Source organism: Cinclus cinclus, chromosome 6 (genome assembly GCF_963662255.1).
Source record: "Cinclus cinclus chromosome 6, bCinCin1.1, whole genome shotgun sequence".
NCBI classification, from domain to species: domain Eukaryota; kingdom Metazoa; phylum Chordata; class Aves; order Passeriformes; family Cinclidae; genus Cinclus; species Cinclus cinclus.
The window spans coordinates 55,539,082-55,561,747 of NC_085051.1; the positions used below are offsets into that span (position 1 = coordinate 55,539,082).

The 22,666-nt window shown below is 43.2% G+C and overlaps 2 protein-coding genes across 6 annotated transcripts in view; one reads left to right on the plus strand and one right to left on the minus strand.

Annotated features, from left to right (window-relative positions):
- Nucleotides 1-22,666, minus strand: part of BRF1 (BRF1 RNA polymerase III transcription initiation factor subunit) — a 172,228-nt gene that overhangs the window by 71,358 nt on the left and 78,204 nt on the right. For both annotated transcript variants that reach the window (XM_062495717.1, XM_062495719.1), the window contains 6 exons: nt 13,882-14,031; nt 12,227-12,320; nt 2,420-2,546; nt 1,425-1,464; nt 1,243-1,335; nt 279-557 (listed from right to left, as the gene is read on the minus strand). In XM_062495717.1, the coding sequence (XP_062351701.1) occupies nt 279-557; nt 1,243-1,335; nt 1,425-1,464; nt 2,420-2,546; nt 12,227-12,320; nt 13,882-14,031 (783 nt within the window). The remainder of the gene's footprint in view (nt 1-278; nt 558-1,242; nt 1,336-1,424; nt 1,465-2,419; nt 2,547-12,226; nt 12,321-13,881; nt 14,032-22,666) is intronic.
- BTBD6 (BTB domain containing 6) lies at nt 17,692-21,401 on the plus strand. 4 transcript variants are annotated; one of them, XM_062495721.1, is made up of 5 exons: nt 17,692-18,786; nt 18,832-18,938; nt 19,133-19,223; nt 19,500-19,618; nt 19,857-21,401. In XM_062495721.1, exons 1-5 carry the CDS (start codon nt 18,574-18,576, stop codon nt 20,887-20,889), a joined length of 1,563 nt encoding a protein of 520 aa, XP_062351705.1. In that variant the 5' UTR covers nt 17,692-18,573; the 3' UTR covers nt 20,890-21,401. The 4 variants fall into 4 exon arrangements, with proteins under 4 accessions (XP_062351705.1, XP_062351706.1, XP_062351704.1 ...); XM_062495722.1 differs by having other exon boundaries at nt 17,692-18,774; XM_062495723.1 differs by having other exon boundaries at nt 17,819-18,391; nt 18,644-18,938.

Consider the following 22,666-nt stretch of genomic DNA (forward strand, 5'->3'; position numbering starts at 1 on the left):
CTGCAAATCAACTATCAACTTAACCAAGAGATACACAATCTCAGGCTTCAGAAAATAATTAGGCACCCCAGATTTTCCTGCAGCTTCCAGAAGAGCCGATGTCAACAGCTACATCAACACCACTGGTCCCATCCAGCCTTGCAGCTCCTGTACCCTGAAGTCACAGTGATTCACAGAATTGCTACCACAGTAACCAAAAAGATACATGGAAATGACACAACAAACCCACAAGTGGCTGCCTGTGTCCAGTTTCTGCTCTGAGCTGAACTCCTACTCACCAGGCTCCTGGTCCTTCGTGGATATGCACTCTCTGATGGACTCTGTAATGCCAAGACTAGCGGCGGTGGGCAGTGGGCCAAGCAAGGATTCCAGTGCAGGGGGTCTTACAAGAGTTTCATTTCCATTTCTGCATTCCCCATCTTCATTTCTTTTAACGCTATCCTTCTCATTAAGTTCATCATAAAAGTCCTTGTTTAAGTGATTAGCAGCTGCTTCTAGTTCCTCATCTTCTGCCTCCTCCTCTCCAAGTATGCTAGAGGCATTGTCATCTATAGAATCTGTAAAGGGAAAAAACCCAACAGATCATTGCATACCATCTGTTACAGAAACTAAATAAATAGAGAGACACTCACATAAAGAATAAAAATCTTTAGAGGAAATCTGTAAAAGAAATACACAATATTTTAGTTCAGTGTATGAATACATGGAGCTTCCAGATGCTCTTCAATTCATTACCTTGACTATTAAAACATACTTACGTGACTACAGTCATCATTTAAAATAGAAACATCATCTTATCATATTAGGTAAAAGGGCTTTGTGAGAGAAGTCAGCTATGTCCTAGTATAACTACAAAATAGCTTTAAAAATACTTTAAAAATAGCCAGTTCAACCTGCACAAAGCCTTTCCATATGGGAAGTCAACTGGGGAATTTGGCGACAGAAGGGTCTAGATACTGGTCCACTGCACTTTCAGTGATAAAAAGAATCATTCTCAGGTGCCAGTGCCAAGCTTATACTGCACCAGGAAAGAAAAACAACTGAAATCATTAATGAACAATGTGGTTGTTTTGAAGACTGATCTATGAACCACCTATTTGGCAGAGAGAACCCCAACGCAAGAGATCTTGTACTATGCAAGCATATATATGATCACATTTATCACAATAATGTTCATACACTTCAGACTGCCAGATCTGAGCTCAATACTATTTAAGGAGTCAGAAGACTTTATAGACTCACCATCTTTAGTGAAATTTGCAAATACGCCTTTTGCTTTTGGTCTACTGTTTTCTAATTCACTCTCTATTTCATCTTGGTAGCTCGATATTTCTCCTGTGGTGTTGAAATAAAAATAAAACTCAGCAATCATTGATGCAATATTGAAAAAATGAGTGATATGTTACATTAAACACAACTTATACCTTCAAAATCCTCCAGCTTTTTTGATAATGCCTTTTCAAGCTGAAATGACAATAAACAAAATAAACATGAAATTACTAAAAAAATATGCACAACTTTAAACTGTTTGTGAGCTGTATATAGAGAATAGCAGGGTATTTCAAAAGCATAAACAGGTGAAATTGCTGAAATTACTTTGTAATGTCACACAGATGTGACAGGTCTAAAAACACTGACCAGTTTTGAAAGTTATCTCCTCCATCTCTATACTCCAAAAGGAGCCTCCACTCTGGCAAGCTGTAAATAAAAGGCCTCGTTCTGCAGCAGTCAGACTCTGTGACTATGCCTGTAAATATGAGAAGTGCAAGGACAGTGCTGGGACTGCAGTGCCTACACCAGACAGAACACACTGGTGATAGCAGAGTGAAGCTCTGACCTACAGCACGTGGCTGGTTCTGGAGAACATCACTACCACCCCTACAGACCTTTAAATGATAGCACAGTTAGAACAAGCAGAAACCCCAACAAACCAATAAAGTAAGAATTCACTATGGCAGCAGTAAAATTTTCTCCTCTGCTGCCAGCTTTAGTTCATGATTTGTAAAGAAATTAAGCCACATGAGAACTAATCTCTATGGAAGCAGGTGCTGTACCACACAATACCACCAGCAGTCTCATTAAAGTAAATGGGTTATTGTTTCCATATCTATTTTTAAAAAGTTCTCTGTAATGGCACTTCTCCTAACCACAGACATTACTCAAAAACAGTGCATGGTTTCTGATCCCGTGACATTTTTAATTGGGAAACTATTCCTTTGCCAATAAACAAAAAAATATCTTTAGTTAATGGGTACCATATGCACTAATGCTCATCCCTCTCTCAAGAACCTCAAAATAAATGTACTGAATCTTATAAAGGGCTAGTCAATTAGGATGTAGCATTAACTTAATTCAAAAGGGACTGCACAGAGGGAGGAGAGAGGAAAGAACCACAGAGAGCATCCAATTCAGTATTTACCTGCTGTATTTTCAGTTTTTTTTGACCAGCTGTAAACGAAGGAGGATCACATTCTTCTTCCAAGTCAATCTTCATAAACTCATCTATGGTTAGCTGACTGGTTGGTGTATCTTGAAACTCTGTCAACCTACCAAAGCATACAACACATGACCAAAACATCTCTAAGAACTCCTTTGAAAGTAACACAATTTGCAACTGCCAAGCTATGTCATCCTTAGCAACTCTGGCTCAAACACAGACTACATTAAAACTGAAGTGCTACTAATTGTTTCATCTGCTGCAAAGAAAGTATCTTTTCATATCCCAAATCAGCTTTTGATTTACTTGAGTATGTAACATACTTTTTCTTGATGAACAAAGACTGAACAGAAATACTGCAGCCCCTACAGTCAATTAAGTATAGACAAAACTAAGACGAGGAATACAGCTCACTCCTCTCCTCTTGTTGCTTTTGTTATCAACAGCAACAACAAAACGTATTCACCAAATAAGATATCTGTCATCCTAGTTTAGGAGTTTGCTCAAAAATCTTCCTGATATGTCAGCATGATTAATTTACACAAAGCAAATGTTAAAGTAACATCTCTTCAGCAGGCTGGAGGAGGGACAAGAAATAATCTTCCCAGGATGCACAGAAGCAGTGGTAAAATAAATTGATCATTTGTACATCACATAAGAAATAGATGGATGAACATAAATTTGACAATAATAAATTTTGTATTTGTTTAATGTTTGCATTTTAAAAATTCCTACATATGTGAGAGATAGGACTGGCTCCATGGGGAATTGCCATGAAAGCAGATGAGTCTTTCAGAGGTATTCAATCTTAAATAAGACCACGTGGTCATAACTTAATCCACAAATACCAGCATTTTATACAGGTGGCTGAGAATAAGCACATCCATTTTACAGATGGAGAAAATGAGACAAAAGGTTAAGTACAAAGCCAGGTCAGGAAACGTCTGGCAGAACGCTTCTCTGACAGAAAGTGCCCTTTTAATAATATCAACATTTTCCATGGGAAAATGGGCAATGATGGGTCTGCAGCTGCTTCACTGGAATATTCCCATCTTTCAGAGGAAGCAGAGCTGACAACAGCTTCCATCTGCAAAGCTAGGGAACTAAAAATGGTGATTCAGTGCTCTCAGCACAGGACCTTACTGCATTTCTCTCCCCTAAAAACAGTTGTGCTTGTCTCCTCAGTTCTCTTCTCTACCTCTGGTTGCAACAAAACTCCTGCCAAAGAAGAAATTTTCTCTAGGACAGAAATTAGTTTCTAGCCAGCACCAGGGTCAAAGCCAAGAGCATAAGGCCACATTCTCCTGTTATATCCTCATCAGTCGTTGTGTTTCTTCCTTTAAATACTGAGGAGCAGGACAAGACAGACCATACAGAGGGGTGTAGTTGCAGGCTGCAACTGCAGGACACTTTTCCCAGAGGCATCCCACTCCTGAAGCAGGGACCAGAGGCCAGAGGCAGCATCTCATGTCATGAAATGCACAGAGAGCCAGACACCTCTGTGTGACTCCAACAGCAAGCAGCACACGAAGCCCATGCATGGCTATGCCAGCCAGAATTAGTGCTGCTGAGAAGAAAGCCTCCAAAAACTAGACTTGCTTTTGGAATTCAAACATCTCCACAAAACCTCAAATTAGCCATGTACTTAAGAGTGACTGACAGCCCAAACCCTTCCCTCAGAGCACCAGGGACCAGCTCCCTCCTCCTCTCTTTCAGATCAAATTGGAAAGGAGAGGAGGATGCTGTTGGCAGTGGCAGCACCCAGCTTTTAATTAAAAGACTAGAAATCTTTCTTGGCGTTAACGTGCTTCCAGCATGCACTACCCACCTTCCAGGAGGGAGCCACATCTATCAGGTTAGAGGGAAAGCCTGGCTAGGGCATTATTATTATTATTATTATTATTATTATTATTATTATTATTATTATTTTATTCAGGATTCACTTAATGCCAAATCCATTTATCATTTGAGGAGCATGGATCTTCCCAGTCTCAATCATTAAAGAACAGCCATCTCTCCATGAATGAATAACGTACTCACAGGCAGCCCCACTTCAGCAAGACTCTTCCTCCCAACCAGTCTCACCTTTTAAAAATATTACTCTCCTCCCAGTGTTAAAAGCCAAGATGCACTTTGGCAAAGACAGACAGTTTGTTTATACAACATTTGCTCTGAGTCTGAGATGAGCTGCCAGAGCCCCACCAAAGCAGCACCACCTCTGTGCGTGCTGAACAGCCAGGAAAACACCAGGAGAAAAACCCATGAAGCCAGGCTGGGGACAAGATCACCATGCCTCTGTGTCAGCAGCTAACACCTGCACACACCTCAGGCTCTGTCTCCTCCCTCTCCTGCCCCCAGTGTCATCTGACTCAAGTCACATACCCTGCACCCATCAGACATCAGCCCTGGGATGGCACGAGCTCCAGCCCAAGCACCAGCTTCCACTCCAAGCCAGAATGGCAGGATGGGTCTCTCCCAACACCTTCAGTATATATGCATTAGGACAGAGCACAGCTACATAGTGTTTACTGCCAAGGAGCTCAAACCCACAGCACAGCATGGGTCAGCTGGTCAGGGCCACCAGCACTTTCCTCAGACCTGATCCAAGCCAAGCGGGGCAGGGAGGGGAGGGCTGTCAGCATCACAGCTGAAGCACAGGCTGGTGGTGATGCAAATTTAGAGCAGCATGTTATTTTTTCACTTCTCTCAAGTCTTGCCCCCAAAGCTCTAACCCTTCTCCCAAAATGAGGAACCATCCCTGATGGTCAAGATCTCAACTAGAGCATCATCTGTGTAGGAGAGCGAGATGCACACTCAATATTTTCTCCTTTAACTTGATATAAATAAATACCTGCGTTTGCCAACCACTCGCCTGCCTCATCATTTTACATTGGCTGATATCCTGTCTACAGATTTTTAAACATTTCTTTAATTTTATCCACTGTTTGGACACATGCCACCAAGCAACAAACTGATGCTGAAGCAGTCTGTACCACATGAAACAAAGCAATATTAGTTTGGCAGTTAAGAAAAACTGACACAACCTTAATTATAAACACAATAACTTCAGGGGCAAGGGAGTGGCTTCATGAAAAAAATAAAATAGCTACAGGCTATTTTTAAGTCCCACATAAAAATGCCATCCAAGTTCATTTTTCATTTTTGCTAACCTAAAAAAATCTAATAAGCGCTGCCATTTTAAGTTATGCACAGACAGAGGGAAAATAAACAGATATACAAATTAAAATAGTATTTCCTTGGCACAAATTCCAAAAAGGCTCTAAAAACTGAAATTTGGCAGACAAGGATTTTCTATTTATAGTCAAAACAGAGGCAACCACTAAAGCTCAGGCTAAGATTCAACTTCCAGTATAAACCATCCTCTTACAGTTTCTCACAGCAAACTCTCTCAAGAAAATTCCTTTGGGAGAAAAGTTTTTCCACGGCCTGGTGTCATCTGCCTCTAACACCAACCCTTTTTTTACAAAGAAAAATTTCCACAGTTCTTGTTTCATCCATTTAGAGACAAAAACCACACCTCTGCTTCTGATAAAGACTTTTGTGCACAAACCAGTAAACCGATTCCGTTCACACTTAATTTAACTCCCAATAAGGGAAAATGGGTCAATCATTTTGAAGTTACACGCAATGTCCTTTTTACTCAGTTTTGTTCCAGGGATACCCTCCAGAGGAGACTCCTGAATCCAATCTACAGCAATGGAAAAAGCAGACTCGTGTGCACAGTTAAGGGCTTGGTTTTAGTGTTTAATTAAGATTCTGCAGCAGTGGCATGCAACAAAGCACACAAAAGAATAAGGACTTCTGGAGTCCAGTTCACAAAAGCTTCAGAAGCCCAGGTTCAAAGACCAAGAGGGACTTCTAAGCAGAGGCCATTCAGGAACAGCCAAGGTGTCCTTCTATCTATACACAATCAGCATCGAGCTCTAGAAAGCAGGCAGCATGAGCTGAGGTATCTCTATACAGAAGGGCAAATAAATTACAACTTCAGAGACAGTTGGGTTTTTTTTTGAAAGGGAATACGGGGTTTAGCCTGAGCCATCAGCCTTTAAGTTACCTGTTGTGAGACATCTTTTTAAAGCACTTAAAGTATTTTATCAACGGATTAGAAAAATAATAAGCTGAATATGCCATACTGTTAGCAGAAATACATGAAGAAGAACTTTTAATGCAAGATAAACTGATGCTAGTAATTAAACTCCCCTGAGTTTTCTCAAATTAACAATATAATTAAAACCGTAAGCAATAACTTATATGGTATGTACATAATCTTAACTGTTGTATCAACTATAAATATTCTAGCAATGTATCAGCTATTCTGACACCTCAGACAATTCCAGACTCTGGAAACGTAAGGGATTTACTTTTCTGTCTTACTGAAGAACCAGAACATCGCAGAACATCCCCACTGTTTTGATTTAACGTTCATCAGTGCTTCCTGTCACTCCAAACCTGTGCACTCAGAGCAGAGAAGCTCAGAATTCACACTGGTGTTCAAACCATCACTGTTTCTGTACTATAAATCTAACAATCTATTGCATCATCCTTCTCTCCTTATTTTTTATCCAAGACATACAATATTTACACATGAACTATTTATAGAAGTATGTAAACACATACCCTAAAAGTGATACTTAATATAGAACACATATCTGAAATAGTCATTAAATGCTTCTTTCATGATATAACAAAAAGTTTCCCAGTAGCGACCAGTAAGTAAATAAATAGAAGAGTAATCTCCTGATATGTAAACACTGTACATATATGCAATTTTACATGTACTTGCAGTAATGTAAAAAGTAATTTTAAGTCTGTATGAATAAGTATCTCATTACTAAAGGTAAGGGCAAAATCAGAGGTGATCCAGTGGCTGTGGTTTTACAACTTACAACTTAACACCTGATCTGTGCTAAATTAGTCTGTCTGTTCCCAGCCAAATGCAACTGTTAAAGAGAAATATTCTCACCTTTACACAACTTCCAACATTAATACACATCACCTCTTTTTGCAATGGACTAAGAGCATACACACAAAGTCATTTACTTCCAATTAATAGGTGACTGATAATTTATGGGGCTCATTTGTTGGCAATTCTCTGATGTTTCTCTAAGGTAACTCTAAAGATTGTACTAAATAAAGCACCCTTTAGAATTAGTTCCTGTTACTTACATCAACACAGAGATTTAAAACTGTCACAAAAGCATACATTTTGAAGCCCTGATTCAACAAATGCTTACACACAGAGTGAACTTGCATCACCACTTGTGGCCCACTGTCCACCGCTGGCTAATCCCACCAGCACATCCCTGGCCATCCCAGAACTCTGTCAGTACAAAACACCTGAAAATTTCTCTTCTTTTTACCCCCCCTGACTCAAATGCTCAAACCATGCTAATGAAACAAAATGTGCCAGCATTCCTTAAAGTTCTGCTTTATTAGCGTGGTTCCTCTGCTGTGGTCTGTCAAAAGTACTCTATAACCTCCTGGAAAATAAAAAATAGAGGTGTTTAACTTCTTAACAGCCACTCAGATGAGGGAAGTTAAACCTAGGAAAACTATTTACAAGATCTAAGCCTGAGTTAGTGCGAATAAGTTACGAGTTGTTTCAAAAGTAAGACTAAAGAAGTAATTTTGAAATTATATTTTCAAGTATGATGTACTAAAATATATTAGGAATCTAATTAATATGTTGACTTGCTAACTGTATAGAAGCTGGATTTATAAACAGGAACACTGCCTGTGAAATTGGATTCCTCAGAAAGAAAACCTTTTTTTATTAAACCAGACAATCCAACTTACAAAGGTACACAGCATCAGCCCACGTGGATCAAGTTGTATTTTACTCACCATACTAGAAAGGTTTCTAGAAATCATCTGTAGGCCACTTGAATTGATTTAACTGGAGACATAAGATATTTCTCAATTTAGCTTATGGCAGCAGCAGCCAGTGAAGGAGCTGCTTGGCTGCTGAGCTGAGATCAGAGCAGAAAACACCACAATGTCCTTCACATGAAATAAATTTCTTGGCATTCTAAATGCTTCTCTCCACATCACACTTCAAGCAAGAGCCCTTACATGACTCTGACATTCTAAGCATCCTGAGCCCCTCCACGCTCAAACACCTCAGGTGGTCAGCTCTCACTGATTCACTGGACATCCCCCACAGAATTTTAGCATGGCTGTACTTAGATCACAGCCCAACACTGACTTCTACATGCCTTTCCCTTCAGTCCTGGCCTTGATAGGGCTCTGGTGTTTTGAATAGCAACAACCTCACAGCTACCCATGTCCCTGTTACCTTCCCTTCTCATCCTGACTCCAGACTCATGTACTCCAGGCTCCTCTCTCTGCCTGCTCTAACAGGCATCTCCCCAGCTTGACACAGCACTGGGAGCTTGGACATGAGGTTTATGCCAACCACATATTACAGAAATTGAAAAAAAAAAAAATAAAGAAGAAAAGCTGCAGGTGGTACATTCAGGACATTTATCTCTATGCATAAATCTTTAATTTTTCCAGAAAATTACCACCTCAGTCATTGAAAGAGCTGTAACAGGGTCCCCAGGATATAAGTAAAGGACCCCATTTATGGAAGTCCCTGCAGAATCTACTACTGGTAAATGAAGCTCCTTCGTAACAAGTCTTGTCTTCCTTCCCAAAACACTATGATGTTGCAAGAGAAAAAAAAAAATCACCTCAAAAAGAAGCTATTTAAACCCATACCAGCCTTTCATTCCAATTTCTTCTAAATGAAGCTTTACTGCTTCTAAAGTTCATCACAAGTAAGTTTTTAGCAGACAGTACTTTATGGAACTGAGAAGAAGTATTTTTTATGCAAAAAGCAGTTCAATTTAAGGATAAAATGCACAAGTCAAAACAGAAAAACGGAAATGTTAAGAAAGATAAGCTGATTTTTAAAAAAATTTCTATGGAAGAAGTGCCTAAGATCTTCAAACAGGCATAAGGGCCTCATAGTATTGATAATGCAAAATGGACAAGTATCACAAGAATTATTCCTACTGAAGATAACACAAAATGTAGAATGCATAGAAAGCATGCAGGAGGTGAATAAAAATATGATGGGGCAGAGTATTTAAAGGTTAAAAAGACAGAGGTGAAGACAGGTGCACTGAACACAGGCACAAATGTAAGGACTGAAGTAAATAAAAGGACTGGGTATATTAAAAGTTAATTTCTTCTACCTCCATGGATCATTACATAGAAAATAACAATTTGACTAATTAGCTAATATTTGTACTGTACTTTGAATAGGTAAAGTGATATATAAGTTAATATAATTTCAATTAGACTGGAAATGAGATAGAATTATCAGTGCATTTATTAATATTTAATAACTTCACTTTCAACAACAGCAGCAAGCTTTACATTTTAATTGTGTGCTTCAAAACATAAAGCTAGAAGGCCCTGCAAAGTGACTACAAAGTTTTCTCTACCAATACTACTGAAAACTCATTCACATTACAAATAAACAAGCACTCTTTCTAACCAAACTGATGTCCAAATTAAGAAGTCTTGATTGGAAGATGAGTGACAGCACATATGGGCCATGCTTTGTCACTTTTTTCCTTCCAAAACAGATTCTCCTGATGACCAGGTCATGAATTTTTATGACCTGGAGATACTTCACATTTTTGTGAACATCCTCCTAAGAGCTACTCCTCCAGCTCAGAGCAGTGAAAGGGGACACAGCCTCCACGCATGCAGCTTGGTGCTCTCCAGCTCATGGACAACAGGGTGAACTAATCCAGTCCCAGCAGCTGCACTGCCAGGACCAGAAATAGTGCCCTTCTCAGGAAGAAGGCCTGTCACCCCTTGCTGAGGGTCTTCCCTAAACATTCCCAGGATTTCTTAAAGAACATTATTCCTGCATCCTCATCCACACATTCCTGTCTCCCCCAGGCAGACACACATCACGTCGGGCCTTCCCTTGCACATTTCTGCCACAGGCACCAAAAGCAAGCCCAGCTTCCAATGGTCTGTGCTTTCCCCAGGAAGCCAACTGGGAGCTAAATCAAACCACACAGCAGAACCTGCTGGCTGGAAGTGTCAGCATGATCTGGATTCACGTTGGGTTTCACTTCCAGAGCTGTCAGGGCAAAGCCATCAGCAGTGAGCACAGCATCCAACACCTTCATAAAACACAGAAGCAGCTATTCTTTACCAACCAGAGTAACTATAATTAAAAGGAAATAAAACTGCACATCAAACTGAGAAGCAGAGGAATTTTTAAGAATGTAAAATAAGTTCTTATTCATTTAGACAACTTCTATTTGATGGCATTTTGAAAGGAATTCCTGAAAGAAGAGGAAAAAACTGGAGTGCAGAAAGAGTTATTCAAAGGTATTTTTTTTATTTGCCTTCGTTAAATACTATATAACATACTCTTATTTGAAAAACATCAATCAAATTTATAGATTCGTGATAAATAGTTGTAATTATAGCTGCCTGAAAATAATTCAGCTGTCACGTTTACCCTGTCAAAGTAAATAAGGCTGTCATTTTAGTTGATGTGTGTGACTTGAGTAAACATTTCAAAGCATGAATTTTGAAGTAAGATTTTCTCACTTGAAACAATTGCTCAAATTAATTTTCCTTCCAACTCTAATTCATTATGCTTATTTTCTTAGTAAGTACAAACTCTTTAGCTATTTAATCAAAGCAGCTTGGAGTAGATTGTGGTGCATAACTCATTAATCATACAAAATGCACAACTAAAACACATGACCTTTTGGCCAGAGGAAAAAAAAATAGTAGCTTTGGTACTGCTCTATCCTTATAGCTGCAGTACTTTGAAGTATTTAAAACGCTTTTAAATTTATCCCTATACCACCCATGCATAGTTGGAAAATAGCATCATTCCTGTTCCACCACTGAAGATGAATAAGTGAATAATATTTTTAACAAGTATTAGGCTCAGCTGGATGTGCCTAAGCTGATCCCAGCAAGGTGAAGAGAGACACTCAGGAAGCTTTCTAAAGACAGGTGCTGGGGAATAAACATCAGAATAGATTGGTGATAGAAACATTTCCAGCTGTGGGCATCACAAATCATGGTATTTCAGTTAGGAAATTTTGAACTCAACCTATGGAGAAAAAGTACACCACAACTTTTCAAAAGTAAAATGACAGAAAGTGGGTATCTGCTTACATCAATAAACTGGAAAATACAACTTGATCTTTAAAAAAATTAACACACAAAAGGTACTTGGAAAATTCCCACTTTCAGGGGATCCTTCACTGAACTTGTAATTAGATTCACTTTGCTGTCTTCTATTTATTAGCAGTGCAATGCTATCAAAAATGAACATTTCAGCAAAATATTTTGAAAAGTTCAATAACAAACTTAAAGACTTGAAAGCTGTTCAATAATAGCTAAAAGACAAGACTTTTCATCACTTGGCTTCTGGATTAACAAAAAAAAAAATCTCACAGCAGACGGTCAGCTTTGAAAATCAATGATTTTTTTTTTCTGAGGACATGACAATACTGTTAATATTACTGACACAGCATTATTTTGCCTTCAAGTCTTCACCTGTTAAATAGGCACAATTCTCTTTACCATCTTTGCTAAGCATTTGAAGCCTTACATAAGAGGCGAGGTGTTAGTACTTCAAAATGACCAGCTAAAACATATACTTGATCCATAGCACTTAAGAAAATAACCTGGTTTTCTCCAGTACACATTTATTTTTAGACTGTATCACTGTTCAGTACTGTAAAGGAAAGATAAAAGCAGTAAGACTGCACTGACCTTTTCCTTAATGTAGACTCACAAACCTTCACCACCCTGATGACCTCTTTAACAGTCCGTCGGAAATCATGCATTCTTGCGGCCACTAGCAGAGCTAGAGAACAAGCAGGGAAAGTTAATATCAAAAAAGAGGGAAATTTCCTGAAGGAAAGCAGAAAACAGTCAGACGACTATATTCTCTCTTTGTCCCTGCCTTCAGCTAAAGAGCTGTAAATGCCTATGCTCAGCTGTGTCCCTGAATACTGGTGATGGACTTGACTTCACAAACTTTGCTTTCTAGCCACTAAGCCAAGTGCAAGTTGCACCCCAAAAAATTCTGTGCTTTAACATTTGGGAAACCATGGTTATCTACAGCACAAGAACATTTCATTGATCACTTATTTTCAATTGCCATCTTTTAAGCAGAACTCACCAAACTTCTGTCCCAAATAAAAAGATCTCCAGAGAAACACTGAATGTGCCTAAGCTGGTTACTCACTGCTGCCACTACTGTCCCTGTCTTGCTGGTGCCCAAGTGCTCTCCTGCAAGACCCTCTATTCAGCCAGACAATCAGTTGTATTTACATGGGGTGTTGATTCAGAGCACCAGCTCTGTTTTGAAGCACCACCCCCACTCACCATACAGTAGCTCACTGCACAGAGCAGTTTTAAGCATAAAAAAGTGCTTTTCTATAGAGGAAACTAAACCAGAGCTCCACTTCTGGTATGCGTTTAAAGTGCTCCTAACAGGAACGTGAGGGCTGAATTAACAACTGGTCATTCAAGACTTTTAAGCCAGGGAACCAAACTAAACTCAGCCCACAGCCCCAACATGTGAGCTGAATATTGCATGGATGGATGAAGGGGGCTCAGCACCACCCGCGTCCATCTATTGATCCATGTCTGTTGAATTAAATTACTTGCTCGTGTGGATAGAGCCCATGTAGTGCATCAAAGAGCAGACTGCTCTCCCAGAGTCCATACTCGAATTTTTAGCAATGTACAACAATCAACTACTATTAACAAAAAGGGGCTAGAAATGTAAAAAAAATTGCACAGTCCTGGGTTCTCAAAGGTTTGAGCATTACTTCTCATTCATGCATATGCATGTAAGATCTTTCAAATAAAATAAAGCACATACATGAACTCTGTGACTACCTACACTCTTTGTTACTGACCCCACTGGCTACTATCTTTTAACCTGGCCCTCCCAAATCCATAGGTTTTATGCAAGCTTCATGATAGTGATGGATCTTGGAAAAAGATGAAGAAAGAGAGAAAAATAATTTCACAAAACAGGTCAAAGAGGGCACTTCTTGCATAAGACACTGTGTAAAGACACAAATCAAAGTGCTTGCACTAATGGTGTCATTTTAGCTGACAAAAAAACCTTTTAGCAGCTAGATCCTGCAGAGTGGGGGCAAGAAAAGCACCAGAAAGGAGCTTAAAAAAATGTTCAAACTGTAAGCTACAAAGGGTCTGAGCAAGTACTGTAGGAGCAAGGGCAAAAATGAAGTTAGAGTTTCAGAAACTATTTCGACGAAGTCCTATATAATCTGTAGCTGCCTGACAGAACAAAACCCCTAGAACGTGGATATCACCAATGAAAAGGGGAAGTCCTCATTTGCTCCAGGCTTTCCCATTCCACCTGCTGTGGGCACCAGGCTCTGACATACCTGCTCCACAGAGCCCCGAGGGCCGGCGGCCGGTGTGCATCCAGTCCCGCTTCATCCTCTGCAGCAGCCTCAGCGCTGTCATGGACACCTCGTGGTTCTTATCCCCGAACTCCAGCATGTGTGCAAAACGGGGAATATACAAACACGGATCTGCAACGCAAAGGAACACAGTTATGTCTAACCCTAACGTGGATTTAGGAAATGCAGGGCAGCAAGGCTGCTGTGCTTGTCTGGCCTCACCTCAGCAAACACAGACTGTGCTGCTGGGCAGATCCTCTACCATTAAGCTTTAGAAGCACTTTTTTAGATAACCTAAAACAAAATAATTTCTTGCTCTACAGTCAGGAGATCTTTAAAGCACTGCACAAACATTCTTACACATTATTCTTCTTTTCAGCACCCAAGGCTGCACACACTGACTGTGACAAGTGAGCAGTGTTACTAATATCAGGGAAATCATGCCCATTTACAAAAGCTTTTGCAGAATGAGGACATGATTTAGGCCCAAAACTTCTAACATATCTCTTCTAACATCCCTCAAAAAGTAACAGGTAACTTGCCTGTTTTATCTCAAACCTAACTACCAACTAAGCTTGAAAAAATTCATTCGCTTAAAATCCTAACAAAAATCTAGTTACCTTCAAAGTTAATTCCAGCTGCTTCTCAGACTCACATTCCAAGAATACAAAACATTGTTTATGACAGACACTAAGGCAGACTTCCGTCAGCATAAAGTGCTGGAACCCAATTAACATCATTAGCACTATGACAATTTACATCGGCCACAGATCTGCCTCCAGATGTATAAACTATTTCATGCTTTGGTGTTATCAGCTTCAAACTAACCAAAATATGTCAGTAAAGATTGTGCTCTGCCTAAACCAATTTATAATTTATCAAACAATCTTGTAAAAGCTACACTTAACACATGTTTACTCTTAGTTGAGATATCAATTTCTCATTTCCTGCCAGCCTTTTATCACTTGACCGAAAATCCATGATGTACGGTAAATTGTTAACTATTAGTCTCAACTCAATTTCCTCTGCTGGTCCCCTATGTGGGCACTTAAACTGATAAAAATTCAGCTCAAAACACTGGAAAAATCTTAGGGATTTACAACTAATCAAAGCAGTTTCATTTAGCACCAAGTTCTAACAATGATGCCCTGTTGCTATCCATAATTACCAAGATCACACCATAGGTGATAATGCCTGTCAGCCCTGCAGAAACATTTAAATGAAAGCACTTTAAAAGCAACAACTTCCAACATCAAACCCCCTCAAAACTGAAGACATTCCAGGTTGCAGTCCCCTCCCAAACATGACCTGAAAAATCAAAGATTTAGGAGAACTTTACCAATCCCCATGATTCTAAGGACAGGTGTTCTGCACTTCCAAGTATGACTTTACGAAGCTCTGCTCTAGAGAAATTACATATTCCAAATTCAACAACAAAAAACCCAGCCTTTCAGAAGCCATAGCCTGGGGTTCAACATACATTAAAACATGCTCCTGAAACTACAGGAACACGTGCAATGTTACAAACCAATGCCTGGTTTGCTTTTTCACCTCTTCTTATGTGGAGAGTGCCCAGCTTTCGCTCCTACAGCTGCCAGAATGGAGCAGAAAGTATCCTGGACAGATATTGTTTTAAATATCCATCACTTATTTCCACCCCCCACTAGGTTGAGAATTACAAAGGTAGGGCATTCCAGCATCAATTCAAAGGGAGATAATTGAATCTCTCCTCTGGGTCTGGCCCTTATTCTTGCTAAAGCCAGTGGTAAGAGCCATACCCATGGTATCTTAGTTTCTATCACCAGCTTCAAAAAACATTTCTTTATTTCTCCATTCATTCTTTTAACCAAGCCCAAGCTCTGGGGGTGCCAGGGGATATGGAGGTTCCATAGTTATTCTGAAGTAGTCATAACCCCTTGAAGGATCTCTCCTGTAAAGTAAGTTCCCCTGAGTCAATTGCTTCCACAATCCCATATCTTGGAATTATTTGTTCCAAAAATACTTCAGTAACTAATCCTGTAGTTGCTGAAACGGTTATAAATGCTTCTGGCCACCCTGTTAGCTGACATACTATTACCAGAAGATATTTAAACCTTGCCACTCGGGGCATTTCAGTAAAAACCACCTGGCATCTTTGGAATGGACATACAGCCCAAGGCCTCCCTCCCCTGGCAATTTTCTTTGTAACCCTGTTATTTGCTTTAGCAGAAATCTTCAGTATTACCTTCAATTACCTTCAAAAGGTAACCTTCAATAGCTCCCTCTGAAAAGGTACAGCAATTACACTTACCACTGTTAGGGGTACCCTCTAGAATTGGACAGAATTAACAATAGTAGTACACAATGTAAACAAATAAGCTCACCTTTAGGAAAACCCCCTTTCCAGTTATCACTCGTCCATCAATCCATTATTTATGTGGAGCCAAACTTTACAAGAACCAAACTTTGGCCAGCTTAATACTACTACCAATCGGACCAGAACTACTGCCATTCTACAAAACATGTCAGATGTAAATTCACCACAGACCTCACTAGACTGCAAGGAGCAACTCTCACCTCTCTCTCTCGAGCTGAGTTTCAGAGCTGAATTTCGGGAGCATTTACACATTTGCATTGTAGCTATTCAGACATTTCTGCTGGCATTCATGCCCACAGGTCATTTGACAAAACATTGCACATCGTTAATTTGAATTCTGAAGCTACCAAACAGTCAGAAAATGAATACGTGGGTGTGTTTTAAATAGCAAGCCTTAAAGAAACCAAAAGAAGTAACAGTGTATATGTAAATCAGAGGCCGAGTCCAGGTTAGCACAGACAGGTCCTGCATGGATACAAACATTAGAAAATAAATAAATAAGAAATGTTAGAAGCTGCAAACCCCGAACACATTTTTTCGTTCCGGGGGCACCAAACCAGCACGGGTGCGCCGAGGGTGCCCTGCTCGCAGGAGGGTCCCCTTTGACTTTGGGTGACCACTGGGGCTGCAACCCCTCCACACGCCAGCAAGTTACAGTCGGGCAAAACCCCGCTCGTTTTCCTCAAAAGGGATGTTGGGGGCCACGAAGCAGATCACAAGAAAAGCATTATTTCGTGTTTCAAGAAAGAAGCATGTGTTTCGCTGAAGACTTGCCCTTCTCTCCTGATCCCAATTCTGACTTGGAACTTGGACTTTTGGAAGAACTTTGATGCCACGCAATCCCTAAGAGGGATGCCAGAACAATTTCGAGTTGTGTTCGAAAAGAGTCCTCCCCACCGAAAGCGGCAGGGCCCGCAGCGCAGCGGGAGCCGATCCCCGCCGCAGGTCGCCCCCAGAACACGGGCACAGCGCTGGGGGTCAACCCTCGCCCAACGATCCCAGAGGATGGGCGGGACGGCCCGGGCGGGGAGGGCGCGCACAGGCGGGGCACGGCGGCTGCGGGGAACGGGGAAGAACCCAGCAGCGTCCCTCGGCGGGAGCAGCCCCGCCGCTGCCGTGCCCCCCGCGCTCCGGGCGGCGGCCCCGGGGGCAGCGCGGCTCCCCCGCCCAGCGCAGCGCAGCGCGGAGCGGCGGCGCCCCCGCCCGGGCCGCTCGGGAACGGCGCTGAGCGCTCGGGGCTGCCCCCTCCGCGCCCGCCGCGCTGCCCCCGCGCCGCCCCGCGTCCCTCCGCGCCTGTCCCGGCGCGGCCGGAGCGGGGACACCGGGCGGCGCGGGGACACCGATCGCGGGGGAACCGCGGGGCTCGCTCCCGGCGGGCGCCCGGCGCCGCGCACGTAGGCGCGGGGGGGCGGATGACGGGCGGGCAGCGGGGCGGCCCTTTCCCCGCCGCGCCCCGGCGCTCGCCATTGGCGCGGGCGGCCGTGACGCGCGGCGCGGCCGCTGCCTCTTAGTGTGGGAGGCGGAGGCAGGGCCCGGCAGAGCCGCGCTGAGCCCGGCCGCGCAGCGTTGCGTCCCGCGGCCGAGGGAGCGCCCAGGGCAGCGCCGCGTCGCTCCCGCCCGCCGCGGAGGAGCCGGGGCGCCCCGCGGGCAGCAGCGCCCCTGGCGCGGGCGGGAGGAGCGCGGAGGAGCAGCTGCATCGGCGGCCACCGGGGGGACCGGAGCAAAGTTGGTGCGAGCGGCGGCGGGGCCGCCCGGGAGCGGGACTGCAGGGAGCCGCTGGCTCGGCTCGGCCCGGCCGCCGCGGATGTGCCCCCGCCGGGCCGGGAAGGACGGAGCGGAGCGCTGGCAGCGGAGATCGGGCGGCTGGCTGCGCTTCACCCTCGCCGGGCTGCTGCACTCGGAGGATTTGTGGATTGACTCTCGCTCCTGACCCACCGCCTCTGCCGGATTCCTGGGGTTTTGTTGCTGGATTTTTCTTTTTTTTTTTTTTTTTCTGTTTATCTTTTTTTTTTTTCTTATTTTTTTTAATTTTTCTCTCCCCGTTCCTCGGGGAAGAAACTGCCTGCCGGCCCCGCTCGGGCTCCCAGCTGCAGTCGTGGCAGTGCCGTGGAGGCTGGGACCCCCCCACAAGCCAAGGTGAGCGCTGGCATTGATCCGACACAGCGTCACCCCTTTCCCCCCCGGAAAGGTGCGTCGGGCCGGTAACCAAAGAGCGGGCACACGTTCAAAAAAAACACCAAAGATCGTCCTGCATCTAGAAGCGTACAAAATATCCTGATAGTGGGACTCGCATTTAGGATCTGTTAGTTCTCTTGCTCATGCCACTGCCCCATGGTTGCCTCAATGGCAGGATCATGAAGTGTTTGACTTTTTTTCTTCTGCTTCCAGAGACCTTAAAGAAGTCCAAAAAGAGTGTGAGGTCAAACGGCAAGGTGCCAGGATGCTATGAGATAGTGCCCCTGTCCCTGAAGAAGAAGATGGCTGCAGAACTTTACCCTGCCAGCACCAACACTAACATTGCAAACAGCAACGCCGCCGCCGCCACCGCTGCCAACAGCAAGAAGAACGCCCTGCAGCTCCAGCAGAGCGCCCAGCCGCCCCCGCCGCCCCAGCTCCAAAACCTCAACAACAACAACTTGGAGAGCGCCAACTGGCAATCCTTCCATCCCACGCTGCGGGAGAGGTAAGGGCCAGGCCCGCCGGACCCTCCCGGGGCGGGCGGGAGAGAGAGAGGCGCCCGCCCTGTGCACCTGCGCCCCGGCCAGGCGTGAGCGCAGGGATGGGCCGGAGCCCCGGGGGCCGCCGGCGGGAGGCTGGGGCACCGGGCGAGGGGCAGCCCGCGGCTAACGGGGATTCTCCCCACTCCCCTGCTTGCAGGAACGCGCTGATGTTCAATAACGAACTCATGGCTGACGTTCACTTCATCGTGGGCCCGCCAGGGGCATCCAAGAAAGTTCCTGCCCATAAGGTTTGTGCAGATAATTTTTGGCTTTCTAATGCTGCTGTGCAGGTCGCCTTCTCCCCCTGCCTTACAACTAGGTTCCACTTTTTTTCCTAATTATAGCTTTTGTCTAATCTCAGAAGTAATTCACATGCGCTAAAATTAAAGAGAGCAGTCTAACGCAGTGTTCTGCTTCGACTGACTGCAGCTTGTAACTTTCGCTAAATGTAGCTTTTAGGAAAGCCAGCATGCTCAGCTGTTCCTGATCCATGTTACTGAGGCTTCTCTCTCTTTATTTTCCAGTATGTTTTGGCAGTTGGTAGCTCTGTCTTCTATGCTATGTTTTATGGCGATCTCGCAGAGGTCAAATCTGAAATCCATATACCAGATGTGGAACCTGCAGCCTTTCTAATCCTATTAAAGTAAGTGGCCACTACAAGTCTGCTAATTACATGGACAGAATCAAAGTAGCTTATAAAATATACATCTCCTAATTGACATTGTGCAATATGCACTTACTGCTGTTTACTTAATGTGCTGACAAATACTGAATGTCAGATTGACTGCCAGCAAAGACGACTATAGATTATTTTCATGGCCTACTTTTTTTTTTTTTTTCCCTCTCGAGAAACTAATTTTTTTTTTCACTCCTCCGTCTAGATACATGTACAGTGATGAAATAGACCTGGAAGCTGACACAGTTCTGGCTACCCTCTATGCTGCCAAGAAGTACATCGTGCCGGCCCTGGCAAAGGCTTGTGTAAATTTTTTGGAGACCAGCTTAGAAGCGAAGAACGCCTGTGTCCTGCTGTCTCAGAGCAGGCTCTTCGAGGAGCCAGAGCTGACGCAGCGCTGCTGGGAAGTGATTGATGCTCAGGCAGAAATGGCACTGAAGTCAGAGGGGTTCTGTGAGATAGATCAACAAACGCTAGAGATCATTGTAACCCGGGAAGCACTCAACACCAAGGAAGTGGTAGTTTTCGAGGCTGTTCTCAACTGGGCAGAGGCCGAATGCAAAAGGCAAGGGCTGCCGGTTACGCCACGCAACAAGAGGAATGTATTAGGGAAAGCTTTGTACTTGGTGCGGATTCCAACCATGACTTTGGAAGAGTTTGCCAACGGAGCTGCCCAGTCCGACATCCTCACCCTTGAGGAGACTCACAACATCTTCCTATGGTACACGGCCGCAAATAAACCCAAATTAGAGTTCCCCCTGACGAAAAGAAAAGGACTCGTGCCTCAGCGCTGCCATCGGTTCCAGTCGTCTGCGTATCGCAGCAATCAGTGGAGGTACCGGGGGCGATGTGACAGTATTCAGTTTGCCGTAGACAAACGGATATTTATAGCGGGACTGGGATTGTATGGGTCGAGCTGTGGCAAAGCTGAATACAGCGTCAAAATCGAACTGAAGCGTTTAGGTGTTGTCCTTGCTCAAAATCTGACAAAGTTCACCTCTGACGGCTCCAGTAACACCTTCTCTGTGTGGTTTGAACACCCTGTGCAGGTTGAGCAAGACACGTTTTACAATGTAAGTGCTATTCTTGATGGTAACGAACTCAGTTACTTTGGACAAGAGGGAATGACTGAAGTGCAGTGCGGTAAAGTGACATTCCAGTTCCAGTGCTCCTCGGACAGTACTAATGGAACAGGAGTACAAGGAGGACAAATACCTGAGCTCATTTTCTATGCATGATGCATTTCACCTTGATTGTGTATTCCAGTGCTGCAATGATGCACATTAAGGGATTTTTTCGGTTTTACTATGAATTCTGCAGCAGCATGGAATGTTATGCTACTTACCTATCTGCTACATCAGGCTATACAAATTAAGTGAAGGAATGCTCTTGAATTTAATCTTATTTTATTTATTCATAAGCTATTTGACTTAATTATTAAGACTGCAACATGCAGAAAAATGTTAGATTTTGCACGTACTGTGCATTTATTTTGTATATAGATAACTAACTTGCAGACTGCAGCTGACTCAAACAGAGTGTTCTAAACTAGAGCAGTTCATGGATCTGTGAAATATAAAACATTTTTACTTGCCCTAAATCCTGTGTACTTGATCTTTGCTGACCTTACGGCTCGTGTGTGTGTTAATTCATGTACAGCTAACAGGGGTGATGACACTGTAGTCTGGTCCCTGTGTGTATCCACACCCAGCAAAGAGGAAGGTTGCCTCTCTTGGTAACTGAAACTGTCCTTCAGCAGCCTTTATTTTTCCTTCATGAGCAAAGGAGATGACATTTGAGGAAGCTCAAGAGTGTTTTTGTGTGTTGCCCAGCTGAAGACAGACAAACCATGAATGTAATCAAAGCTGATCACAATCATCCTGTGGTTATATTTAAAAACTCCTAATGCCCCTTCACATGCAGCATCTCTGTTACCCTCCAGCCTGCCCACCAAACAGCAGCACTGCCACTTGCACCTGTCAAACTACACCCCCTCTTGAGTGGCCAGAGTCAGTACACACAGATGAAGTTAATTAATTCAGTGACATCAAAAATTTAGCCCAGGGCTGTATACTGGCAGACACTATCTGAATTTACATCCCATCCCTACACAGAGCAGCAGCCATTAGAAAAGTACTTGCAAGATGGTGTTTAGGTTCACTTAAGATCACTAATCAGAAATAAGCCACCTTAAAAAAAAAAAAAAAAAAAAAAAAAAAAAAAAAAAAAAGGGGGGGGGGGGGGGCTGTTGGATCTTGCCTCCTGCTCTTTTTTTGAAAATACATTATCAGCAATCATTTTATGCTAGTACTTTTCCCAGAAGTGATGAAAGTACTTGTTTTTTCTCAAAAGTCTAATGATCATAGCTGAGCCAATTAGAAATATTTACTGCATTTCGTAAATCTTAGGATGAGCTTGGAAGAGAGTACTCAGCAGTCTAAACCTGTATTTTTTCCATGTATAACAAGAACATCTACATCTCACATCTTTGCCTTTTCCCAAGCTGCATTAATTTTCACCTTGAAACTAAGCTGCAATGCAAATCCTGTTTTCTCTCTCTTAAAAGAAAAAAAACAAAACAACTCAAAGAAGTAATGAAAAATAAGAAGGCCAGTGAGTGAAAACAAGACCTCTCGAGGAGAGCTGGGGCTGTGCAGCTGCGGTGGCCGCTGGCTGCGCAGTGTCGCACTGCCCGGGCACCACTGTGGTGATGTTCCCCTTGCTGCAAAGGCAGCAGTCCTGTGCCAGCCCAGTTCAGATGAAGGGGTGTGCCTGTGTTGTTCTGCAACACAGCCATCTGATTCTCTCGGTACAGATTAAGGAGAGTGGGAGTGAGAGTGGGTAAAGATGCAGGCAGATAATTCCTACACAGAGGTGGATAACAGTCACAAGACCTCACTATAAATGTACTCTTTGAACTGGAATTGGCACAAATCCCCTTGGCTTAAACCCACAGCCTAGAGAATGGCTTCAGTACCTTTCTGACAGGTTAAAACCCACCCTCCTTATCACAGT

Excerpts from the sequence above, each read along its gene's own strand:
- BTBD6 (XM_062495720.1), top strand. The coding sequence starts at position 18,574 with ATGCCACTGCCCCATGGTTGCCTCAATGGCAGGATCATGAAGTGTTTG. Across the intron at positions 18,939-19,132 it reads CATCCCACGCTGCGGGAGAG|GAACGCGCTGATGTTCAATA; the intron begins GTAAGGGCCAGG and ends CCCTGCTTGCAG. Across the intron at positions 19,224-19,499 it reads AGAAAGTTCCTGCCCATAAG|TATGTTTTGGCAGTTGGTAG; the intron begins GTTTGTGCAGAT and ends TTTATTTTCCAG.